The sequence below is a fragment of the Salvelinus fontinalis genome, chromosome 24, assembly GCF_029448725.1.
Source record: "Salvelinus fontinalis isolate EN_2023a chromosome 24, ASM2944872v1, whole genome shotgun sequence".
NCBI lineage: Eukaryota > Metazoa > Chordata > Actinopteri > Salmoniformes > Salmonidae > Salvelinus > Salvelinus fontinalis.
Window position 1 is genome coordinate 26877242 of NC_074688.1, and position 21496 is coordinate 26898737.

General features: G+C 44.8%; 1 protein-coding gene across 1 annotated transcript; it reads left to right on the top strand.

The window, feature by feature from the left end:
• The first annotated feature begins 6910 nt into the window (after window positions 1-6910).
• Window positions 6911-18933, top strand: LOC129822584 (protein ABHD15-like). The gene is made up of 3 exons (XM_055880928.1): window positions 6911-8112; window positions 16167-16519; window positions 17116-18933. Exons 1-3 carry the CDS (start codon window positions 7546-7548, stop codon window positions 17735-17737), a joined length of 1542 nt encoding a protein of 513 aa, XP_055736903.1. The 5' UTR covers window positions 6911-7545; the 3' UTR covers window positions 17738-18933.
• Window positions 18934-21496: the final 2563 nt, after the last annotated feature.

Genomic DNA, 21496 nt, shown 5'->3' on the forward strand with positions numbered 1-21496 from the left:
GGATAGAAAACACTCTGACGTTTCTAAAACTGTTTGAATTATGTCTGTGAGTATAACATAACTCAAATGGCAGGCGAAAACCTGAGAAAAATCCAACCAGGAAGTGGGAAATCTGAGGTTTGTAGTTTTTCAACTCTTTGCCTATCGAATATACAGTGTCTATGTGGTCAAATTGCACTTCCAAAGGCTTCCAATAGATGTCAACAGTCTTTAGAACCTTATTTGATGCTTCTACTGTGAAGTGGGGGCGAATGAGAGGGGATTGAGTAAGGTCTCTCCCAGAGTGCCATGAGCTGACCATGTGCGTTCACGTGAGAGGTAGCTTGAGTTCCATTGCATTTCTGAAGACAAAGGAATTGTCCGGTTGGAACATTATTAAAGATTTATGATAAAAACATCCTAAAGATTGATTCTATACTTCGTTTGACATGTTTCTACGAACTGTAATATGACTTTTTTGACTTTTCGTCTGAGCTAAGCGATCGCGCATTGAGCATTTGGATTACTGTGCTAAACGCGCAAACAAAAAGGGGGTATTTGGACATAAATTATGGACGTTATCGAACAAATCAAACATTTATTGTGGAACTGGGATTCCTGGGAGTGCATTCTGATGAAGATCATCAAAGGTAAGTGAATATTTATAATGCTATTTCTGACTTCTGTTGACTCCGCAAGATGGCGGGTATATGTTTGGTTTGTTTTGGTCTCTGAGCGCAGTACTCAGATTATTGCATTGTTTGCTTTTTCCGTTAAGCTTTTTTGAAATCTGACAAAGCGGTTGCATTAAGGAGAAGTATATCTATAATTCTGTGCATAATACTTGTATCTTTTATCAAAGTTTATTATGAGTATTTCTGTAAATTGATGTGGCTCTGTGCAAATTCACGGGATGTTTTGGAGGCAAAGCCAAATGTAAACTGAGGTTTTTGGATATAAATATGAACTTGATCGAACAAAACATACATGTATTGTGTAACATGTTGTCCTGGGAGTGTCATCTGATGAAGAATATCAAAGGTTAGTGATTCATTTTATCTCTATTTCTGCTTTTTGTGACTCCTCTCTTTGGTTGGAAAATGGCTGTATGCTTTCTGTGACTAGTTGCTGACCTAACATAATGATATGTTCTGCTTTCGCCGAAAAGCCTTTTTGAAATCAGACACTGTGGTTGGATTAACGAGAAGTTTATCTTTAAAATGGTGTCTAATACTTGTTTCTTTGAGAAATTTGAATTATGACATTTCTGTTGTTTGAATTTGGTGCCCTGCAATTCCATTGGCTGTTGGCGAGGAGTTCCCACGACACACACACACACACACACACACACACACACACACACACACACACACACACACACACACACACACACACACACACACACACACACACACACACACACACACACACACAACCCCGTTCCGCTAGCGTTTGTTTAAACACACCGTATATAAACGAGTATGACCTCTGCTGAACATTCAACGGATATATTCTAATAACAATCCCCATGCTAGACTCTGCCCGTCAGGGCTCTTCTTATGTCAGTTAGAGTGAATCGGGTCATATTCTCTATGGCCCCGTTTCTCTTATCGGTATCCTTTGGTGTGTGCTTATGTTCCCAGACCTCTCAAGGACCACAGCCCCTGTCAAGGACCATTCCCCACCAGTTGCTTTGTTCAAGTGGTACACTTCAGTGTGTGTGTGTGTGTGTGTGTGTGTGTGTGTGTGTGTGTGTGTGTGTGTGTGTGTGTGTGTGTGTGTGTGTGTGTGTGTGTGTGTGTGTGTGTGTGTGTGTGTGTGTGTGCGGGTGTGTGTGTGTGTGTGTGTGTGTGTGAGACGTGGGTGACTGCGCGTGTTTCCAAAACCTTGGGTCATGCGGAACAATTTGTCATCCCTAAACAAAACAATAAAGGGTGTGTGCTTGTTTTTCGATATCCTGTGACGTTCCTAGAGGGAGTGTGTGTGTGATGGGCAATAACATGTGTGTGATGGGCCGTAACGTGTCCTGAGAAGCAGGTGTGTTGAACTGTATATCACAATGACCTCCAGGCTTTATAACCTCTATTCTTACTCTACATCAACTCTCCCTCTCTAGATCAACTATCCTCCGTCTCACTCATCTTGGTCTCTTCCTCCTTTTCACTTTATTCCCTTTCTTTTTAATAACCATCCCTCGCTCCACAGACTTAGAATATAATATATTTTCATGACTATTAAAAAGATGACTGAGGCCAAAGTTCTGTTCTGTTAATTTCTTATTTCTCTTTGGTTCAGCCTCATGAATGTCATTAGCTGTTGGCTTCTTGTATCTCACCAAACCACAATACAACACACACACACCACAATACAACACACACACACCACAATACAACACACACACACACACACGCACACCACAATACAACACACACACACTACAATACAACACACACACACACCACAATACAACACACGCACACCACAATACAACACACACACACACACACACACACACACACACCACAATACAACACACACACCACAATACAACACAACACAGTACACATACCACAATAGAACACACACACACACACACACCACACACACACACACACACACACACACACACACACCCGCACACACACACCCGCACACACACACACACACACACACACACACACACACACACACACACACACACACACACACACACACACACACACACACACACACACACACACACACACACACACACACACACACACACACACACACACACACACACACACACACACACACGACAGAACACAATACAACACACACAACACAAGTAGATTCAAGCCATGTATATGCTACGTGTATTACCTATAACAGTGCCATTTATTCAACACATTCTCTAGGAATCCCAAAAGATGATGGGCGGAAACCTTTTATGAAAATTGATGACTAAACTCCTCTAGAGAAAGAAGCAACAATCACAGACAGTTACCAACCACAAGAGGCACACGTTTCTCTTTCTGTACTTTACAAAGACCTAACTAGGTGTTGAATAAAGCAAAAATAAATTGTCTCTTGTCTTCTCCAAGTATTCAATTTGCTTGGTAGGTGACATCAGAGATATCCTAGTACCTGGTGATTGGCAAGAGTTTATAGCCAATCCTTAATCATAATTGCCATATGCAATGCAATGCAATGCATCTGCCATTCTGCCATTTGATTGGTCTTCCACTCCCAAGTCACAGGACAGGAATGGTGTTACTGTGAACTGTGTGTGTGTGTGTGTGTGTGTGTGTGTGTGTGTGTGTGTGTGTGTGTGTGTGTGTGTGTGTGTGTGTGTGTGTGTGTGTGTGTGTGTGTGTGTGTGTGTGTGTGTGTGTGTGTGTGTGTGTGTCTGTTAAACAAGGTGACAAACACAATGTTCTTCTGTCTTGTTGATTTCCATCTGAATAGTTAATTACACTGATTCATCCACCACAGGTCCTCATCATCAGTTTTCCCTGACAGGCTACAGCTCTCTGTCAGTCTGGTCCTCATCATCAGTCCTCCCTGACAGGCTACAGCTCTCTGTCAGTCTGGTCCTCATCATCAGTCCTCCCTGAGAGGCTACAGCTCTCTGTCAATCTGGTCCTCATCATCAGTCCTCCCTAACAGGCTACAGCTCTCTGTCAGTCTGGTCCTCATCACCAGTCCTCCCTGACAGGCTACAGCTCTCTGTCAGTCTGGTCCTCACCATCAGTCCTCCCTGACAGAATACAGCTCTCTGTTAGACTGGTCCTCACCATCAGTCCTCCCTGGCAGGCTACAGCTCTCTGTCAGTCTGGTCCTCACCATCAGTCCTCCCTGGCAGGCTACAGCTCTCGGTTAGTCTGGTCCTCACCATCAGTCCTCCCTGACAGGCTACAGCTCTCTGTCAGTCTGGTCCTCACCATCAGTCCTCCCTGGCAGGCTACAGCTCTCTGTTAGTCTGGTCCTCACCATCAGTCCTCCCTGGCAGGATACAGCTCTCTGTCAGTCTGGTCCTCACCATCAGTCCTCCCTGGCAGGCTACAGCTCTCTGTTAGTCTGGTCCTCACCATCAGTCCTCCCTGGCAGGCTACAGCTCTCTGTTAGTCTGGTCCTCACCATCAGTCCTCCCTGGCAGGCTACAGCTCTCTGTTAGTTTGGTCCTCACCATCAGTCCTCCCTGGCAGGCTACAGCTCTCTGTCAGTCTGGTCCTCACCATCAGTCCTCCCTGGCAGGCTACAGCTCTCTGTTAGTTTGGTCCTCACCATCAGTCCTCCCTGGCAGGCTACAGCTCTCTGTCAGTCTGGTCCTCATCATCAGTCCTCTGTGGCAGGCTACAGCTCTCTGTTAGTTTGGTCCTCACCATCAGTCCTCCCTGGCAGGCTACAGCTCTCTGTCAGTCTGGTCCTCACCATCAGTCCTCCCTGGCAGGCTACAGCTCTCTGTTAGTTTGGTCCTCACCATCAGTCCTCCCTGGCAGGCTACAGCTTTCTGTCAGTCTGGTCCTCACCATCAGTCCTCCCTGGCAGGCTACAGCTCTCTGTTAGTCTGGTCCTCACCATTAGTCCTCCCTGACAGGCTACAGCTCTCTGTCAGTCTGGTCCTCGCCATTAGTCCTCCCTGACAGACTACAGCTCTCTGTCAGTCTGGTCCTCATCATCAGTTCTCCCTGACAGGCTACAGCTCTCTGTCAGTCTGGTCCTCATCACCAGTCCTCCCTGACAGGCTACAGCTCTCTGTCAGTCTGGTCCTCACCATCAGTCCTCCCTGAGAGGCTACAGCTCTCTGTTAGTCTGGTCCTCACCATTAGTCCTCCCTGACAGGCTACAGCTCTCTGTCAGTCTGGTCCTCATCATCAGTCCTCCCTGACAGGCTACAGCTCTCTGTCAGTCTGGTCCTCAGCACCAGTCCTCCCTAACAGGCTACAGCTCTCTGTTAGTCTGGTCCTCACCATTAGTCCTCCCTGACAGGCTACAGCTCTCTGTCAGTCTGGTCCTCATCATCAGTCCTCCCTGACAGGCTACAGCTCTCTGTCAGTCTGGTCCTCACATCAGTCCTCCCTGGCAGGCTACAGCTCTCTGTTAGTCTGGTCCTCACCATCAGTCCTCCCTGGCAGGCTACAGCTCTCTGTTAGGCTGGTCCTCACCATCAGTCCTCCCTGGCAGGCTACAGCTCTCTGTTAGTCTGGTCCTCACCATCAGTCCTCCCTGGCAGGCTACAGCTCTCTGTTAGTTTGGTCCTCACTATCAGTCCTCCCTGGCAGGCTACAGCTCTCTGTTAGGCTGGTCCTCACCATCAGTCCTCCCTGGCAGGCTACAGCTCTCTGTTAGTCTGGTCCTCACCATCAGTCCTCCCTGGCAGGCTACAGCTCTCTGTTAGTCTGGTCCTCACCATCAGTCCTCCCTGGCAGGCTACAGCTCTCTGTTAGTCTGGTCCTCACCATCAGTCCTCCCTGCCAGGCTACAGCTCTCTGTTAGTTTGGTCCTCACCATCAGTCCTCCCTGGCAGGCTACAGCTCTCTGTTAGTTTGGTCCTCACCATCAGTCCTCCCTGGCAGGCTACAGCTCTCTGTTAGTTTGGTCCTCACCATCAGTCCTCCCTGGCAGGCTACAGCTCTCTGTTAGTCTGGTCCTCACCATCAGTCCTCCCTGGCAGGCTACAGCTCTCTGTTAGTCTGGTCCTCACCATCAGTCCTCCCTGCCAGGCTACAGCTCTCTGTTAGTTTGGTCCTCACCATCAGTCCTCCCTGGCAGGCTACAGCTCTCTGTTAGTTTGGTCCTCACCATCAGTCCTCCCTGGCAGGCTACAGCTCTCTGTTAGTTTGGTCCTCACCATCAGTCCTCCCTGGCAGGCTACAGCTCTCTGTTAGTTTGGTCCTCACCATCAGTCCTCCCTGGCAGGCTACAGCTCTCTGTTAGTCTGCCATAATTTTCAGATGGGTCCAAAACAACAACAACAACATCACCATCACTCCTAAAATCAGCAGTTTAGGAGCACAACCTAATATAGATTGCTTCCCAAATGGTGCCCTATTCCCTATAGTCCACTACTTTTGATCAGAGCTCTACGTCCCCCGTTCAGATGTAGTGCACTATAGTGAATGGTGTGCCATTTCGGACGCAGACATAATATAAACATGTTATGTATCCACCTAATATGAGGTATAGCACTTAGCCCCATATATCACCAATAAATGGAGTCAGCGACAAGCTACCTGGAAATGTTCTGAGTAAAATTCCAATTGAAGGTCATCCAATCCCCATGGAGAATACGTTAGGAAAAAACATTCAGATGATACAATTATTACTGAACTCATCCACTGCCCTGTCTTCCCTTTCTGTTTTTGGACAACACTCAGTAATTTACCATAAATCCAGCTGTATATCTTCTGCCTCCGGTTCTGTCTGCACTTCCTAGATTGTTAATGCATCAGTGGATGGGCAACATTATGTTTGGACTGCTTCTATAAGAGTTTTATTTGAGGGCCATTTAGTACATATGGAGCTTACATCCACTTAATGAAATGTATACATTGTAATTGTCACAATATGGCCCTAATGCATACACTGCAGTCTCTTGTTATACATTAATTATGCTTTCAATCCTCTACAGGCAGGCTTTTAGTGGTACAGACATTGTAGTTGCTATAGCTATCCTATCTATATTACCTTTGTGAAATACATTACTGGTGTTGCTTGGATTCAAGATGTCCAAGATGTTCTATAATATAGAATCTATATGATCTTTGATGGAAGAACAATTGATTCTATAGTCTCAACTACCCTGGGTACAAATACAAATCTAGCCATAGTATTTCACAAATAAAGACTACATTGAAGAGAAAATGTAACTGTGCATCCATAACAGAATTGTATAGGAGATGTTTACGCCTGTGACAGTCTGACACCGAGGGTTTGTGTATGGGAGCTGGGAGGCTCCATTCTGAAGTTTCTCTTGCTCACACTGCTGTTGAGATTGAGGAGCGAAGCTCACGCAGCTCTGCATTCAATTACTGACAATTCAAAGGCGCACGTCGAGAACACCATCTATCCCGATTTAGAACGACTTGGAGAGGGGATGTCCATGCCTTTCTTGTGGTGAAGGAGAAAACACATTGCTTAATTTACCCAGGAATAGACGTAGAGGAAGGCAGCCCTTCTGGAGTGGAGTGCTTTGTTTTGAAACACAGTAGAGGCGACGGTGGGTATTCTCCAGTTTACAGTTACGATCAGCCATCGAAACTTCTGCTTCAAGAATCTGTTTTCAATGAGGATGGCTTCTGAACTGAAAACGTAATTAACCATATAAGGCTGGAGATATCACAGTTGACATGTTACTGTAGGAAAGAAAGTGGTGACCCTGTTGTGCGCATTCTGGTTTATCCCAAAGAAAGCAAGTAGCCTATATGGTTACGCGCACGTTGTGCTTTGTGAGAAGAGGACTTCAACCAAACGAAAATGGCCCGGATTATTCTTTGTGCTTTGATACTAGTTTTGGCTGAATTTAATTAAAACATAACTGTAGGCCTATTGAACATCCGTGGAATTGACCACACCGTCCAAATGCTTGAATGGCTCGTTGCTTTGTGTATTGGGATTCTGGTGGCCGTCATTTGGCCAGCTTCGAAATATTTTGGTACCCAGGGCGAGCCAGACGCACTCCTCCAGGGGCTCGGAATTTCACAGCGGCAGACGAAGGAGATGGTCTCAGAGAGGTGCGTCTCAGACCGGGGGGTCCCGGTGGACCGTGCTAATGCCCAGACATCGGACAGGGCAGGTGAGAATAAAGTCCCCGATGTTGCTCTGATATGCAAACCCTCGGCGCTGGCCAACTATCTCTTCAAACACTGCAGGACTTTCAGCAATTTCACAGCGTGCACTGGATGGACTTGGCGGGCGAGTGCGTTTCTTCAGACATTCTACGGCGCGTGCTGGCCGTACGAGAGCCCGGCGTATTTCGTGCGGGACTACCTGCAGTTGAGCGACGACGGTCTGGTGGCGCTGGACTGGGCAGTGTCGATGGCCGGTGCGTCGTACCAGAAACGGAGGAGAACCTCGAGTAATTCCACGAGCCCCATCCTCCTCATCATTCCCAACTCGTTTGGGAAAATCACTAGAAATGTGCTGAAGGTAGCCTAATTAATTAATTAATGATGAAATGTAATGCAATATTTGATCATAACCAGGCTTGTTCTTGTTCATCAAGTGAAAACACCCTCAGCCACAATGTGCCCAGTGCCCACCTAGGCCCTATTAGTCTTATGGTCTTAATGCGGGATACATTATGCTAGTTGTCTTGCTCCTTTTTACCTTTGATCTGACATCATAGCTGTTACTTAGAACATAGCGTACCGTTCTATGGATGTCTATTAGGGACTGTTGTGGACAGTCTCAGTGGCAGAAATAAGATTTACATCAACTCTAGACATCAGCTCTACACTGTAAAGGGGTAACTGTGAATTTGACAGCAGCTTACAGGCAGCTTGGTGGCAAGTAAAATGCAGTATTTCATATAACATTACACCTACTGTAATAATACGGTATCAAAGCAAGTACTGTATAATGACATACAGTACAATACAGTAAAATTGACTGTATTATACTGTAAAAAGTACAATGCTACCGTAATCTGAATGAATGGATGGATGAATGAAATTCATTGAGGGGAGGGGTTTGTATTTCACAGTATTTTACTGTAATTACAAGGCATTAGTGCAAGCAGGTTGGCTGCTAGGTAAAGTGTTCACACATTACAGCATATTAATGAATATTGTGTGTTTTATATCACTTGCACTTCTAGAGGCTTAACAAAGGCTTCCAAACTGGCAGCAACTACTTTTTTTAAATTAATTTTTATTTCACCTTTATTTAACCAGGTAGGCTAGTTGAGAACAAGTTCTCATTTACAACTGCGACCTGGCCAAGATAAAGCATAGCAGTGTGAACAGACAACAACACAGAGTTACACATGGAGTAAACAATAAACAAGTCAATAACACAGTAGGTAAAAAATTTAATTAAATAAAAAATGAGTCTATATACATTGTGTGCAAAAGGCATGAGGAGGTAGGCAATAAATAGGCCATAGGAGCGAATAATTACAATTGAGCAGATTAACACTGGCGTGATAAATCCTCAGATGATCATGTGCAAGTAGAGATACTGGTGTGCAAAAGAGCAGAAAAGTAAATAAATAAAAACAGTATGGGGATGAGGTAGGTAAATTGGGTGGGCTGTTTACAGATGGACTATGTACAGCTGCAGCGATCGGTTAACTACGGGCTAAAGAGACCCAAAGGACATAGTAAAATGCTCAACCATTTAAGGTTTAAGACTTGCTGCCATTCCAATCTGTCCCCCATACAAAATGATGAGGCACTAAACCCAGAAATTAGTTAAATTGTTACAGCATTCTCACTCACAGGTGCAACAAATATAGCCTCTTACAGGGCACCCCCAATATGTTAATACAACAACAATACCATGCACCCACTAGTGGTCAAAAGGTTTTTGGTGCTCCAAAGATACGGTACTGTACTATATTGTGTGGGTTGGAATTACGTTACTATTTGAAATACAGCTATTCTTTCCCCGCCCACAACATTTCCCCACAATCCACCATAATGTACAGTATGCTGTAACAAAATGTTTCAGACTATTTTACTGTTGATAATACTCCAAATGAACGTATTATTTACTGTTTTCCGTTACAGTGTAGTTATTATGACTTATTTCATAACATAACAAAACCTGTCTCATGGTCATACAATTCACTGCTATGCCATTAATTGTTGAAGGTTCAATCTATGAAATTTTTGTAATGGTGAAATTACATAACAGTGAAATTATGTCTAATTCATCATTGCAGTGGTGGGAAAAAAGGAGGTTGAACAAGATATGAGAAATGACCAGTGCCAATGCGTATTCCCATTGAGCATGGGGGGCATCTTGGTTCAAGTCAGTCTTGGCAAGCTGAGGAGGAGAGCAAGAAAGTGAACAACAAGAGCACAGTGCCATGCGATAAAACCAGGGCTTAAGAACAGTGATTGTTGTAATTGAGAAATGCTTTAAGAAGGCTTTGTTCTGCCTTGGCGGGCTGTGAGTGAAAGGATCACATCACTGCAGCTGCACTCCCAATAGTATAGTCCCGGATCATTTTGTGCTGTCTTGCCAACTCATACCATTATCACCCCTACTAAATAAATACAAATCAGCAAGACAGCACACACAGATCTGGGACAAGACTACACTCCAATGCCCGTTAGCCTTATAATGAGTCACTGTACCCTGCAGTCCAGACAATGTTGCCACATTCTTTGGACACTTTCTACCCAAACCAGATCAAAAACACCTGCCCAATCCACTATAAAGTAGCCCAATTGATTGTAAAACCGGCCAATCTGGCTTGCATTGTTCCAAGCCTGATTTATGTACTCTGTTACTTTTGAGAGCAACAATAAGTCACTACCTTGACTGCCTGCACCCCCTACTAGCCTAGTCTGTCAACAATAAGTCACTACCTTGACTGCCTGCACCCCCTACTAGCCTAGTCTGTCAACAATAAGTCACTACCTTGACTGCCTGCACCCCCTACTAGCCTAGTCTGTCAACAATAAGTCACTACCTTGACTGCCTGCACCCCCTACTAGCCTAGTCTGTCAACAATAAGTCACTACCTTGACTGCCTGCACCCCCTACTAGCCTAGTCTGTCAACAATAAGTCACTACCTTGACTGCCTGCACCCCCTACTAGCCTAGTCTGTCAACAATAAGTCACTACCTTGACTGCCTGCACCCCCTACTAGCCTAGTCTGTCAACAATAAGTCACTACCTTGACTGCCTGCACCCCCTACTAGCCTAGTCTGTCAACAATAAGTCACTACCTTGACTGCCTGCACCCCCTACTAGCCTAGTCTGTCAACAATAAGTCACTACCTTGACTGCCTGCACCCCCTACTAGCCTAGTCTGTCAACAATAAGTCACTACCTTGACTGCCTGCACCCCCTACTAGCCTAGTCTGTCAACAATAAGTCACTACCTTGACTGCCAGCACCCCTTACTAGCCTAGTCTGTCAACAATAAGTCACTACCTTGACTGCCAGCACCCCTTACTAGCCTAGTCTGTCAACAATAAGTCACTACCTTGACTGCCAGCACCCCTTACTAGCCTAGTCTGTCAACAATAAGTCACTACCTTGACTGCCAGCACCCCTTACTAGCCTAGTCTGTCAACAATAAGTCACTACCTTGACTGCCAGCACCCCTTACTAGCCTAGTCTGTCAACAATAAGTCACTACCTTGACTGCCAGCACCCCCTACTAGCCTAGTCTGTCAACAATAAGTCACTACCTTGACTGCCTGCACCCCCTACTAGCCTAGTCTGTCAACAATAAGTCACTACCTTGACTGCCAGCACCCCCTACTAGCCTAGTCTGTCAACAATAAGTCACTACCTTGACTGCCTGCACCCCCTACTAGCCTAGTCTGTCAACAATAAGTCACTACCTTGACTGCCTGCACCCCCTACTAGCCTAGTCTGTCAACAATAAGTCACTACCTTGACTGCCAGCACCCCTTACTAGCCTAGTCTGTCAACAATAAGTCACTACCTTGACTGCCAGCACCCCTTACTAGCCTAGTCTGTCAACAATAAGTCACTACCTTGACTGCCAGCACCCCTTACTAGCCTAGTCTGTCAACAATAAGTCACTACCTTGACTGCCAGCACCCCTTACTAGCCTAGTCTGTCAACAATAAGTCACTACCTTGACTGCCAGCACCCCTTACTAGCCTAGTCTGTCAACAATAAGTCACTACCTTGACTGCCAGCACCCCCTACTAGCCTAGTCTGTCAACAATAAGTCACTACCTTGACTGCCTGCACCCCCTACTAGCCTAGTCTGTCAACAATAAGTCACTACCTTGACTGCCAGCACCCCCTACTAGCCTAGTCTGTCAACAATAAGTCACTACCTTGACTGCCTGCACCCCCTACTAGCCTAGTCTGTCAACAATAAGTCACTACCTTGACTGCCAGCACCCCCTACTAGCCTAGTCTGTCAACAATAAGTCACTACCTTGACTGCCATCACCCCCTACTAGCCTAGTCTGTCAACAATAAGTCACTACCTTGACTGCCAGCACCCCCTACTAGCCTAGTCTGTCAACAATAAGTCACTACCTTGACTGCCAGCACCCTCTAGTAGCCTAGTCTGTCAACAATAAGTCACTACCTTGACTGCCGGCACCCCTTACTAGCCTAGTCTGTCAACAATGGGAGCATTCATAGAAGCTGATTCACTATAAATAGCCTGTCAGCATTCAGCAGAAAAAAGGGAATTAGACTAAGGTTTAAGTGAATGATTGTAGCCTAGGGAGATGAGGGAGGAAGATCAATTCTGTCAGATGTGTCAAATGTGACTACTATTTTCTGGGAGATGGAGAACTGAATCAAATCAAATCAAATTGATTTACAAAGCCCTTCTTACATCAGCTGATATCTCAAAGTGCTGTACAGAAACCCAGCCTAAAACCCCAAACAGCAAGCAATGCAGGTGTAGAAGCACGGTGGCTAGGAAAAACTCCCTAGAAAGGCCAGAACCTAGGAAGAAACCTAGATAGGAACCAGGCTCTGAGGGGTGACCAGTCCTCTTCTGGCTGTGCCGGGTGGAGATTATAACAGAACATGGCCAAGATGAAAAGGATTTCAAAATAAAAGTTAAAGTGAATGATTATAGTCTTGCTGGCCTGGCTATACAGTATGAAAAGTATGCAAGGTGTGCGTGGATGATTTGTTAAAAGACAGTTATTGGTTTTAAAGCCCTCTCCCTCCCTAACGGCCCAGCTAGTCTGCGATCTTTCAGAGTTCCTTCTGACTAGGGCTTCATTTCCCAAACAGTTTTCCACTCCCATTAACTCCCGAATGCAGATCTGAGACTACTGGGTTTGTATAAGCATTGAGCTCCAAATACTTTTCACCCTATTGCTTTCGCTTATCCAGTACTGTCAAATCTGTGAAGGAGATTAGGAAGGGACAGGGAGAAGGGAGGGAACAACATTGTGGAGTGAAATGGGTCCCCTGACTCCTGTATGCTCTCTTTAAGGTCAGACGTAGAGCCAAAGGTGAACTCACGTCTGAGTGTGGATTTTACAGCCTGGTGTCCAGACACAGGACACCATACTGTTTACTACACATGTATTAATTAGTCAAGCCAGTGAGTAAGACTAAACTATGGTAATTCGGAGCTAGACAAATGCCTGGTTTGTAAAACACACATTCTGTGCGTTGTTCAAAATGAACCCAGTCTTTCAACTTGGCAGAAGCCCAAGTTCTGTGTTAGCTCACGCATTGTTGCACTGATGAGTAAGTTGCTTATAGCATTTCATCAAACTAGGAATGCTGATGATGAACTTGACTGTGATACCCCTCCAGTATGATGACTTGACTGTGATACCCCTCCAGTATGATGACTTGACTGTGATACCCCTCCAGTATGATGACTTGACTGTGATACCCCTCCAGTATGATGACTTGACTGTGATACCCCTCCAGTATGATGACTTGACTGTGATACCCCTCCAGTATGATGACTTGACTGTGATACCCCTCCAGTATGATGACTTGACTGTGATTCCCTCCAGTATGATGACTTGACTGTGATACCCCTCCAGTATGATGACTTGACTGTGATACCCCTCCAGTATGATGACTTGACTGTGATACCCTCCAGTATGATGACTTGACTGTGATACCCTCCAGTATGATGACTTGACTGTGATACCCCTCCAGTATGATGACTTGACTGTGATACCCCTCCAGTATGATGACTTGACTGTGATACCCCTCCAGTATGATGACTTGACTGTGATACCCCTCCAGTATGATGACTTGACTGTGATACCCCTCCAGTATGATGACTTGACTGTGATACCCCTCCAGTATGATGACTTGACTGTGACACCCCTCCAGTATGATGACTTGACTGTGATACCCCTCCAGTATGATGACTTGACTGTGATACCCCTCCAGTATGACTACTTGACTGTGATACCCCTCCAGTATGACTACTTGACTGTGATACCCCTCCAGTATGATGACTTGACTGTGATACCCCTCCAGTATGATGACTTGACTGTGATACCCCTCCAGTATGATGACTTGACTGTGATACCCCTCCAGTATGATGACTTGACTGTGATACCCCTCCAGTATGATGACTTGACTGTGATACCCCTCCAGTATGATGACTTGACTGTGATACCCCTCCAGTATGATGACTTGACTGTGATACCCCTCCAGTATGATGACTTGACTGTGATACCCCTACAGTATGATGACTTGACTGTGATACCCCTACAGAATGATGACTTTGCCTCTGCATTTAACAGTTGTGGTATGACAGTGATGATGTCATTTCTGCGGTTGGTCGAGTCAGAGACAAATCCCTTTGGTCTTGTTCACAGAGCTGTTTTCAGGCTGAATGTTGGACCTTGAATATTTGAGGGAGTTTGTGAGAGTTTGACATAATTCATCTGAAGAATGTGGCAGTGTGTAAATGTGTTGCAGACTCATGTGTAGGAGTGTGTGTGGCAGGATGTACTGTAGGTGTTTGTGCTGGTGTGTGCATGCTTCTGAGTGACAGTGTGTAGGTGTGTGTCTGCAAGGCATGAGTTTGTGTGTGTGTGGGCGTGTGCATGCTTCCGTGTTTCTCGAGTCTCTGTGACAAAAATTCCTCATTGGCTCGACACTGGCAGCATAATCGAGAGGGAAAACAAATGGAAGACTGAAGCAAAGTTAACCTGCTTTATACCTCATCATCCTTATGTTGGAAAACAGCTGTACTTCAATAGTGTAGCCGCATTAATACTGCTGTATTAGTAGGATGAATTGATTCAGAGAGGGAGAGAGGTTGAGAGAGAGAGACAGAGAGAGACAGAGCGAGAGAGAGATAGAAACAGGGAGAGAGATAGAAAGAGAGAAGGAGAGAGGTTGAGAGAGAGATAGAAACAGAGAGAGAGAGAAACAGAGAGAGAGAGAAACACAGAGGGAGAAAGGTTGAGAGAGAGAGAGAAACAGAGAGAGATATATAAATAGAGAGTGGGAGAGAGGTTGAGAGAGAGAGAGAGAGAGAGAGAGAGAGAGAGAGAGAGAGAGAGAGAGAGAGAGACAGAGCGAGATAGATATAGAAACAGAGAGAGAGATAGAAAGAGAGAGGGAGAGAGGTTGAGAGAGAGAGAGACAGAGAGAGAGATAGAAACAGAGAGAGAGAGAAGCACAGAGGGAGAAAGGTTGAGAGAGAGAGATAAACAGAGAGAGATATAAATAGAGAGTGGGAGAGAGGTTGAGAGAAAGGGAGAGAGGGAAGGAGAGAGGTTTTTGAGAGAGACAGAGACAGAGAGAGAGAGAACTTCTGTTAGTGTAATGTTTACTGTTCATTTTTATTGTTTATTTCACTTTTGTATATGATCTACTTCACTTGCTTTGGCAATGTTAACATATGTTTCCCATGACAATAAAGCCCTTTGAATTGAATTGAGAGAGAGAGATAGAAACAGAGAGGGGGAGAGAAGTTGAGAGAGAGAGATAGAAACAGAGAGAGTGAGAGAAAGAAAGAAAGAAACGCAGAGAGAAAGGATAATATCCAGGTTTAAGTGCTCTTTCAGGTTTCTCAGCTCTGTAAATATTTAATGCAGTGATCTGTTACACCTCGTCTTGGTCTCTCTAGTCTCTCTAATCATTGTCTTCTTATAGCTCTGTGTAGCTGTTCATTCATACTCTGTGGGGGTGTTGGAAATGGCACCCTAAGGCCATTTCAGATGCAGCCTGTGTTGGTGTTGTTACAGTTTATAGTCAGTTGAAACATTCAATGTTGGATTAGATTTATGTAGGGCTTTTCCGAAGACCTCACATATTCTGATCTCACAGTTCATAGTCAGTCATGCATTAATGGATTCATGGATTTAAATAGTGCTTTTACATTGACCAAACACTATGTGAGCTCACACTGACCACTGTGTCACCATCTGTCTGTCCCTCCTCTACCTCCAGCTTTGATGATGTCACAGTTCATCCTGTAGTGAGGTGAACCAATGATTGATTGGACCTCACTGCTGTGTCACTTCAATTCAATAAAGGTCTATATTGTCATGAATTACATGATGTTCTGTTTCCTGTCCTTCAGCTCTGTGAGGTGGCGTTGTCCCACGGCTACCTCCCTGTGGTGTTTAACCGGCGCAGCCACAACGCCACCCCCCTCAGCACCGTCAAGCTGCAGCAGTTTGGCGACCCAGGGGACCTACGCGAGGCCGTGCGCTACATACGCTACAGGCAGCCCGTGAGCCGGCTGTACGCGGTGAGCGAGAGCACCGGGTCCGGCCTCCTCCTCTCCTACCTGGGAGAGTGTGGTTCATCCAGCTACGTGACGGCCGCCGCCTGCCTCTCGCCAGTGTTCCGCTGCCAGAGCTGGTTTGAGAAAGGACCCATCTGGCCCCTACACTGGGCTCTGGTGACTTACCAGAAGATATGCCTCAACAGGTAAGGGATGGAGGGAGGGGAGAGGGATGGAGGGGGAGAGGAGAGGGGAGGAGAGGAATGGAGGGGAGATGGAGGGAGAGGGGAGGGAGGGAAGGGAGGAAGAGAGATGAAGAAGGGAGAGGGAGGGAGGGAAGGACAAACAAACAGGGTAGGGAGAAGGTAGGGAGAGATGGAGGGCGAGCAGAGGGTGGAGAGAGAAAGAGAGAAACCTGATTGAGAAGAGGAGAAGAAAGGGAATAATGTCACACCCTGATATTACAGGATTTGATTAAAATACAATACCACTACCATGGCAACCGCTGCCCACCGTGCTATTGATCTAGCAGGGCATCAGGACCCAACTTGTGGTTTCACAATCAATGCTAACAAGGATGTTATAGAGCCATTCAGCACTTCTAGATTGATTTACTGATTGTACTGTTTGTGTGTGTGGCTGTGTGTGTGTTGTGTGTGTGTCTTTATGTTTATATATGTGTGTGTGTGTGTGTGTGTGTGTGTGTGTGTGTGTGTGTGTGTGTGTGTGTGTGTGTGTGTGTGTGTGTGTGTGTGTGTGTGTGTGTGTGTGTGTGTGTGTGTCCTTGTCTGGGTATATCTAGGTACAGGACAGTGCTGGGTGAGACAGTGCACACCGATGCCCTTTTCTCAAGCTGTTCCATGCGTGGCCTGGAGGAGGTGCTGTTCTGCCAGCAGCCAGGCCCTAAAGGAGCCCCGGCCCTAGCAGCGGGCACCAGCAGCAGCAGTGGTGGAGCCTGGGAGGCCTACTGGGAACGCAATGAACCCCTCCGGGATGTAGACGAAGTCGCCATCCCTGTTCTGAGTGTCTGTGCTCAGGATGACCCTATCAGAGGAGACCCCCAGTCTACCCTACCCCTGGAACTCTTCGAGAGCAACCCCCACTTCTTCCTGCTGCTAACCACCAGGGGGGGACACTGTGGCTTTAACACCCAGGAAGGGAGTGCTTTCTCTGGGGGTGGGACCTTTGGAGGGACACCTGGGACTAGCTGGAGCCACCGGGCCCTGCTGGAGTTCTTTAGGGCCACCACAGACTTCATTGCGGCAGAGGAGAGGGCTAAGCAGGCTGCCAGACGGAGGGGCCTGGGGGGTAGCAGCCAGGGCAAAGTCTTCAGACATCGTAGTGTCAGTAGCTGTAAGAGGCTGCCCGCATGCTCACATAATATACACACTATCTACAACTGGCAGAGGTCTTATACACGATGAGCTGGGTTGATGATATTGGATATTATGGATGATAAGGGATTTATATTATGGATGATAAGGGATTGATATTATGGATGATAAGGGATTTATATTATGGATGATAAGATATTTATATTATGGATGATAAGGGATTGATATTATTGATGATAAGGGATTTATATTATGGATAATAAGGAATTTATATTATGGATGATAAGGGATTTATATTATGGATGATAAAGTATTTATATTATGGATGATAAGGGATTTATATTATGGATGATAAGGGATTTATATTATGGATGATAAGGGATTTATATTATGGATGATAAGGGATTTATATTATGGATGATAAGGGATTTATATTATGGATATATTTATATTATGGATATATTATGGATGTATTTATATTATGGATGATAAGGGATTTATATTATGGATGATAAGGAATTTATATTATGGATGATAAGGGATTTATATTATGGATGATAAGGGATTTATATTATGGATGATAAGGGATTTATATTACGGATGATAAGGGATTTATATTACGGATGATAAGGGATTTATATTACGGATGATAAGGGATTTATATTATGGATGATAAGGGATTTATATTACGGATGATAAGAAATTTATATTATGGATGATAAGGAATATATATTATGGATGATAAGGGATTGTATCTGCAGCACCAGAAAGCTTTGCATTTAACGGGCTGAATATTAATCTGTGTGCAGCAGTCACCTGGGTAATTGATGGAACATGGTTTCATTAACACACACACACACACATACACACACACACACACACACACACACACTCTCTCTCAGAATTTAAGGATGGACACTCCAAAACACACTACGTGTAAATAGAAAAGCCTGTCCAAAAATTCCCGTCTGGACACTGGACTGCCAATATTTCTCTGATGAGATAATCAGATTCAAGGGGAAACTATGTGTAATGATATGGTGATGTTCTGGTGAACTGGGTGGAACCGGTTGGGTTTGTGGCTTTTCACACATGTTGTAATTCAAACTCTGACTGGGGTTCATTGAATGTAGCTGCAATCTGCAACTTTGAATTGGCGCTGTTAGTGACATGATGATTTTCCTGTAGTTTTCTAAACAATGTTAAACTTGTGTTAAATGTGTTAAATGATCTGAATCATTGGGAAGGAACGATGTAATAAAAGAAAAAGAGGAGGGAACGTATCATGGAAGGATTTCATTTTGGTCACACACTGTTATCTTTTGTCCAGACATAATTACAGTAATGTTGTGTAACATTGTATGAATTTAACAGTCTTCAGTTACTGTATGTGGAACTTTATGTACAATACTGTATGTGTCATACTTAGAACTTTGTGACAATGTACAGTACAGTTCTGTTTCTCTGAGGATTCATCAAACACATGGAGAGTTTTCCATTTAGACGTCTCCTAAAATAGCTCTGTGCCCAGAGCGATACCACTATCTTTGTGTGTGTATGTGTCTGTATGTTTGTGGTGTGTATTCGTGTGTGTGTATGTGTCTGTATGTGTGTGGTGTGTATTTGTGTGTGCATACGTGTGTGTGTCTGTGTGTGACCGTGTGATCTGATTAGATATCTCTCCACGGTGTGTCCCTACAGATCCTCATCCACACAGACAGCTGCTACTGCTGGACCACAGAGCCAACTCTACAGTTAGCATCAAGCCCTGACCCTTTACAAAATACACTACCTTTCCTCGGTGCCATTATTCCAGGATTACTAAAGCCGAATCTGTAATCGTACCTTACAATCGCTCCACTTTTGTAAACCTCTGCATCACAGTATGCAAACAGGCATTATGGTTTTAATGTGCACCTACGTTGTAATGACACTGCAACTACCATGTAAATACAGCTATTACATATGATCACAGTGCCCAGACAACTTCAGCACGGAACATAGCCACTGTTATTTGTTACAACAGTCTTTCTGGTTCTACAAATGACTATGAGCCGAAGCAGCCTGCCTAGAATGCTCATTCTTTTGTTGTTCATTTTCATTTAGTGAAATGTCAACTAGAGCAGACAGACATAGGGGCGACAGAAACAATAACCACCAGGCCTCTCAGTCTCTCGGCCCAATTAAGTTGTTAACATTGGATTGGCCTTTAACACGTTGCTTATTTAATTCCAGCCCCAATGTCTGCATCTGTCCAATTGAATTTGCATTGATTGATATTTCATTTGCGTTCATAGTGACCTAGTCCCTTGATATGATCAAGATATATTCATAGGTCAGTGAGAGAACCTGCTCTAGAATACAGAGGATATTATAATGGATTTGTTTGATGACTAAGAGGAGGCTAGTGCTGTGTTGACGTACTGTAATATTTCACTAAGGTGAGGAGCGCCATCTTGTGGCTATTGGGTGCAAGTGACATTCCACAAGTTTTGAAAAACCAAATATAAATATATCTATATTTTTTACCTTTATTTAACTAGGAAAGTCAGTTAACAACAAATGCTAATTTGACGGCCTACCACGGCCAAACCCTAACTGGGCGATGCTGAGTCAATTGTGTGCCGCCCTATGGGACTCCAAATCAGCCTGGAATCAAACCAGGGTCTGGAGTGACGCCTCTAGCACTGAGTTGCAGTGCCTTAGACTGCTGCGCCACTCGGGAGCCCATAAAAAGGCTAGATAGCATTAGTGTCTTCTCACAGCCACTAATACAGCCTTGAATATAAGCTATGTTGTGATTCATGGATACTGGATTCATAGAGCACCACAGCTTCAGATAAAACTATCTTGATTTTCACATGATACTGTTTTAAGGAATGTTACAAAATGCTGGCAGTCACTTTTTACACATTATAATGCACTCAATGAAAAACATCCATTATTGTAATGATTCAAGGACTAACTATGATATAATTTTTAAAAAAGAGTAACAAAAATAAAACAACAGCAACATTAATACAGCATACGTTTCCACCCGTATGCACATGAGAACTTGTAATATTGTGTGAAGGGCAAATCGCCTAACAACCAGAGCAGAGCCATGTAAAGCCTTTATGGCTCTCCTATGACCTGTCTGCATGACCTACATTTCGAATGATGCTCTTACCTTGGCGTTATCGTCTGATCTATTTACCCATCACGATGACCTCATGAAGAATGGCAGCGTTTCCCAGCACTGGCAGGGTTTCTGAACGGGGGTATTTCTCTCCCTCTCCCTCTCCCTTTCCCTCTCCCTCTCTCCCTCTCCCTCTTACCCTCTCCCTCTCCCTCTCCCTCTCCCTCTCCCTTTCCCTCTCCCTCTCTCCCTCTCCCCCTCCCCCTCCCTCTCCCTCTCCCTCTCCCTCTCCCTCTCCCTCTCCCTCTCCCTCTCTCTCTCTCTCTCTCTCTCTCTCTGTCTCTCCCCCTCTCTTTCTGAGAGACTGCCTAACAGACACAATGACGCAGCTATATCTCTGCTGCTTTGGCTGGGAAACTGGAGCACAGCACGTTGAGGCCAGATATAGCCCTGGTTTAAAAAGATATCTGCACAGTCACAAGAAAATCTAATCAGGGAAGTGATACATTTATTCTGTGCCAGAAATGCACATAATTATGTATATTAAATCAAATCAATAAAGTCATGAGTACATATACTGTACTGTACTTATTAATCCAATATACAATATGTATGCAGAGGGGACATTGTGGACTTGTAGTTATATCCAGTATTCAGCCTATGTCCACGCTCAAGTCAGATTAATAATGTGTGTAATGTGTGCTATTTCACATGGACCAGTGAATTTGACA

Coding starts and splice junctions, on each gene's coding strand:
- LOC129822584 (XM_055880928.1), top strand. CDS start 7,546: ATGCTTGAATGGCTCGTTGCTTTGTGTATTGGGATTCTGGTGGCCGTC. Junction 8,113..16,166: donor TCACTAGAAATGTGCTGAAG/GTAGCCTAATTA, acceptor CCTGTCCTTCAG/CTCTGTGAGGTGGCGTTGTC. Junction 16,520..17,115: donor CAGAAGATATGCCTCAACAG/GTAAGGGATGGA, acceptor GGGTATATCTAG/GTACAGGACAGTGCTGGGTG.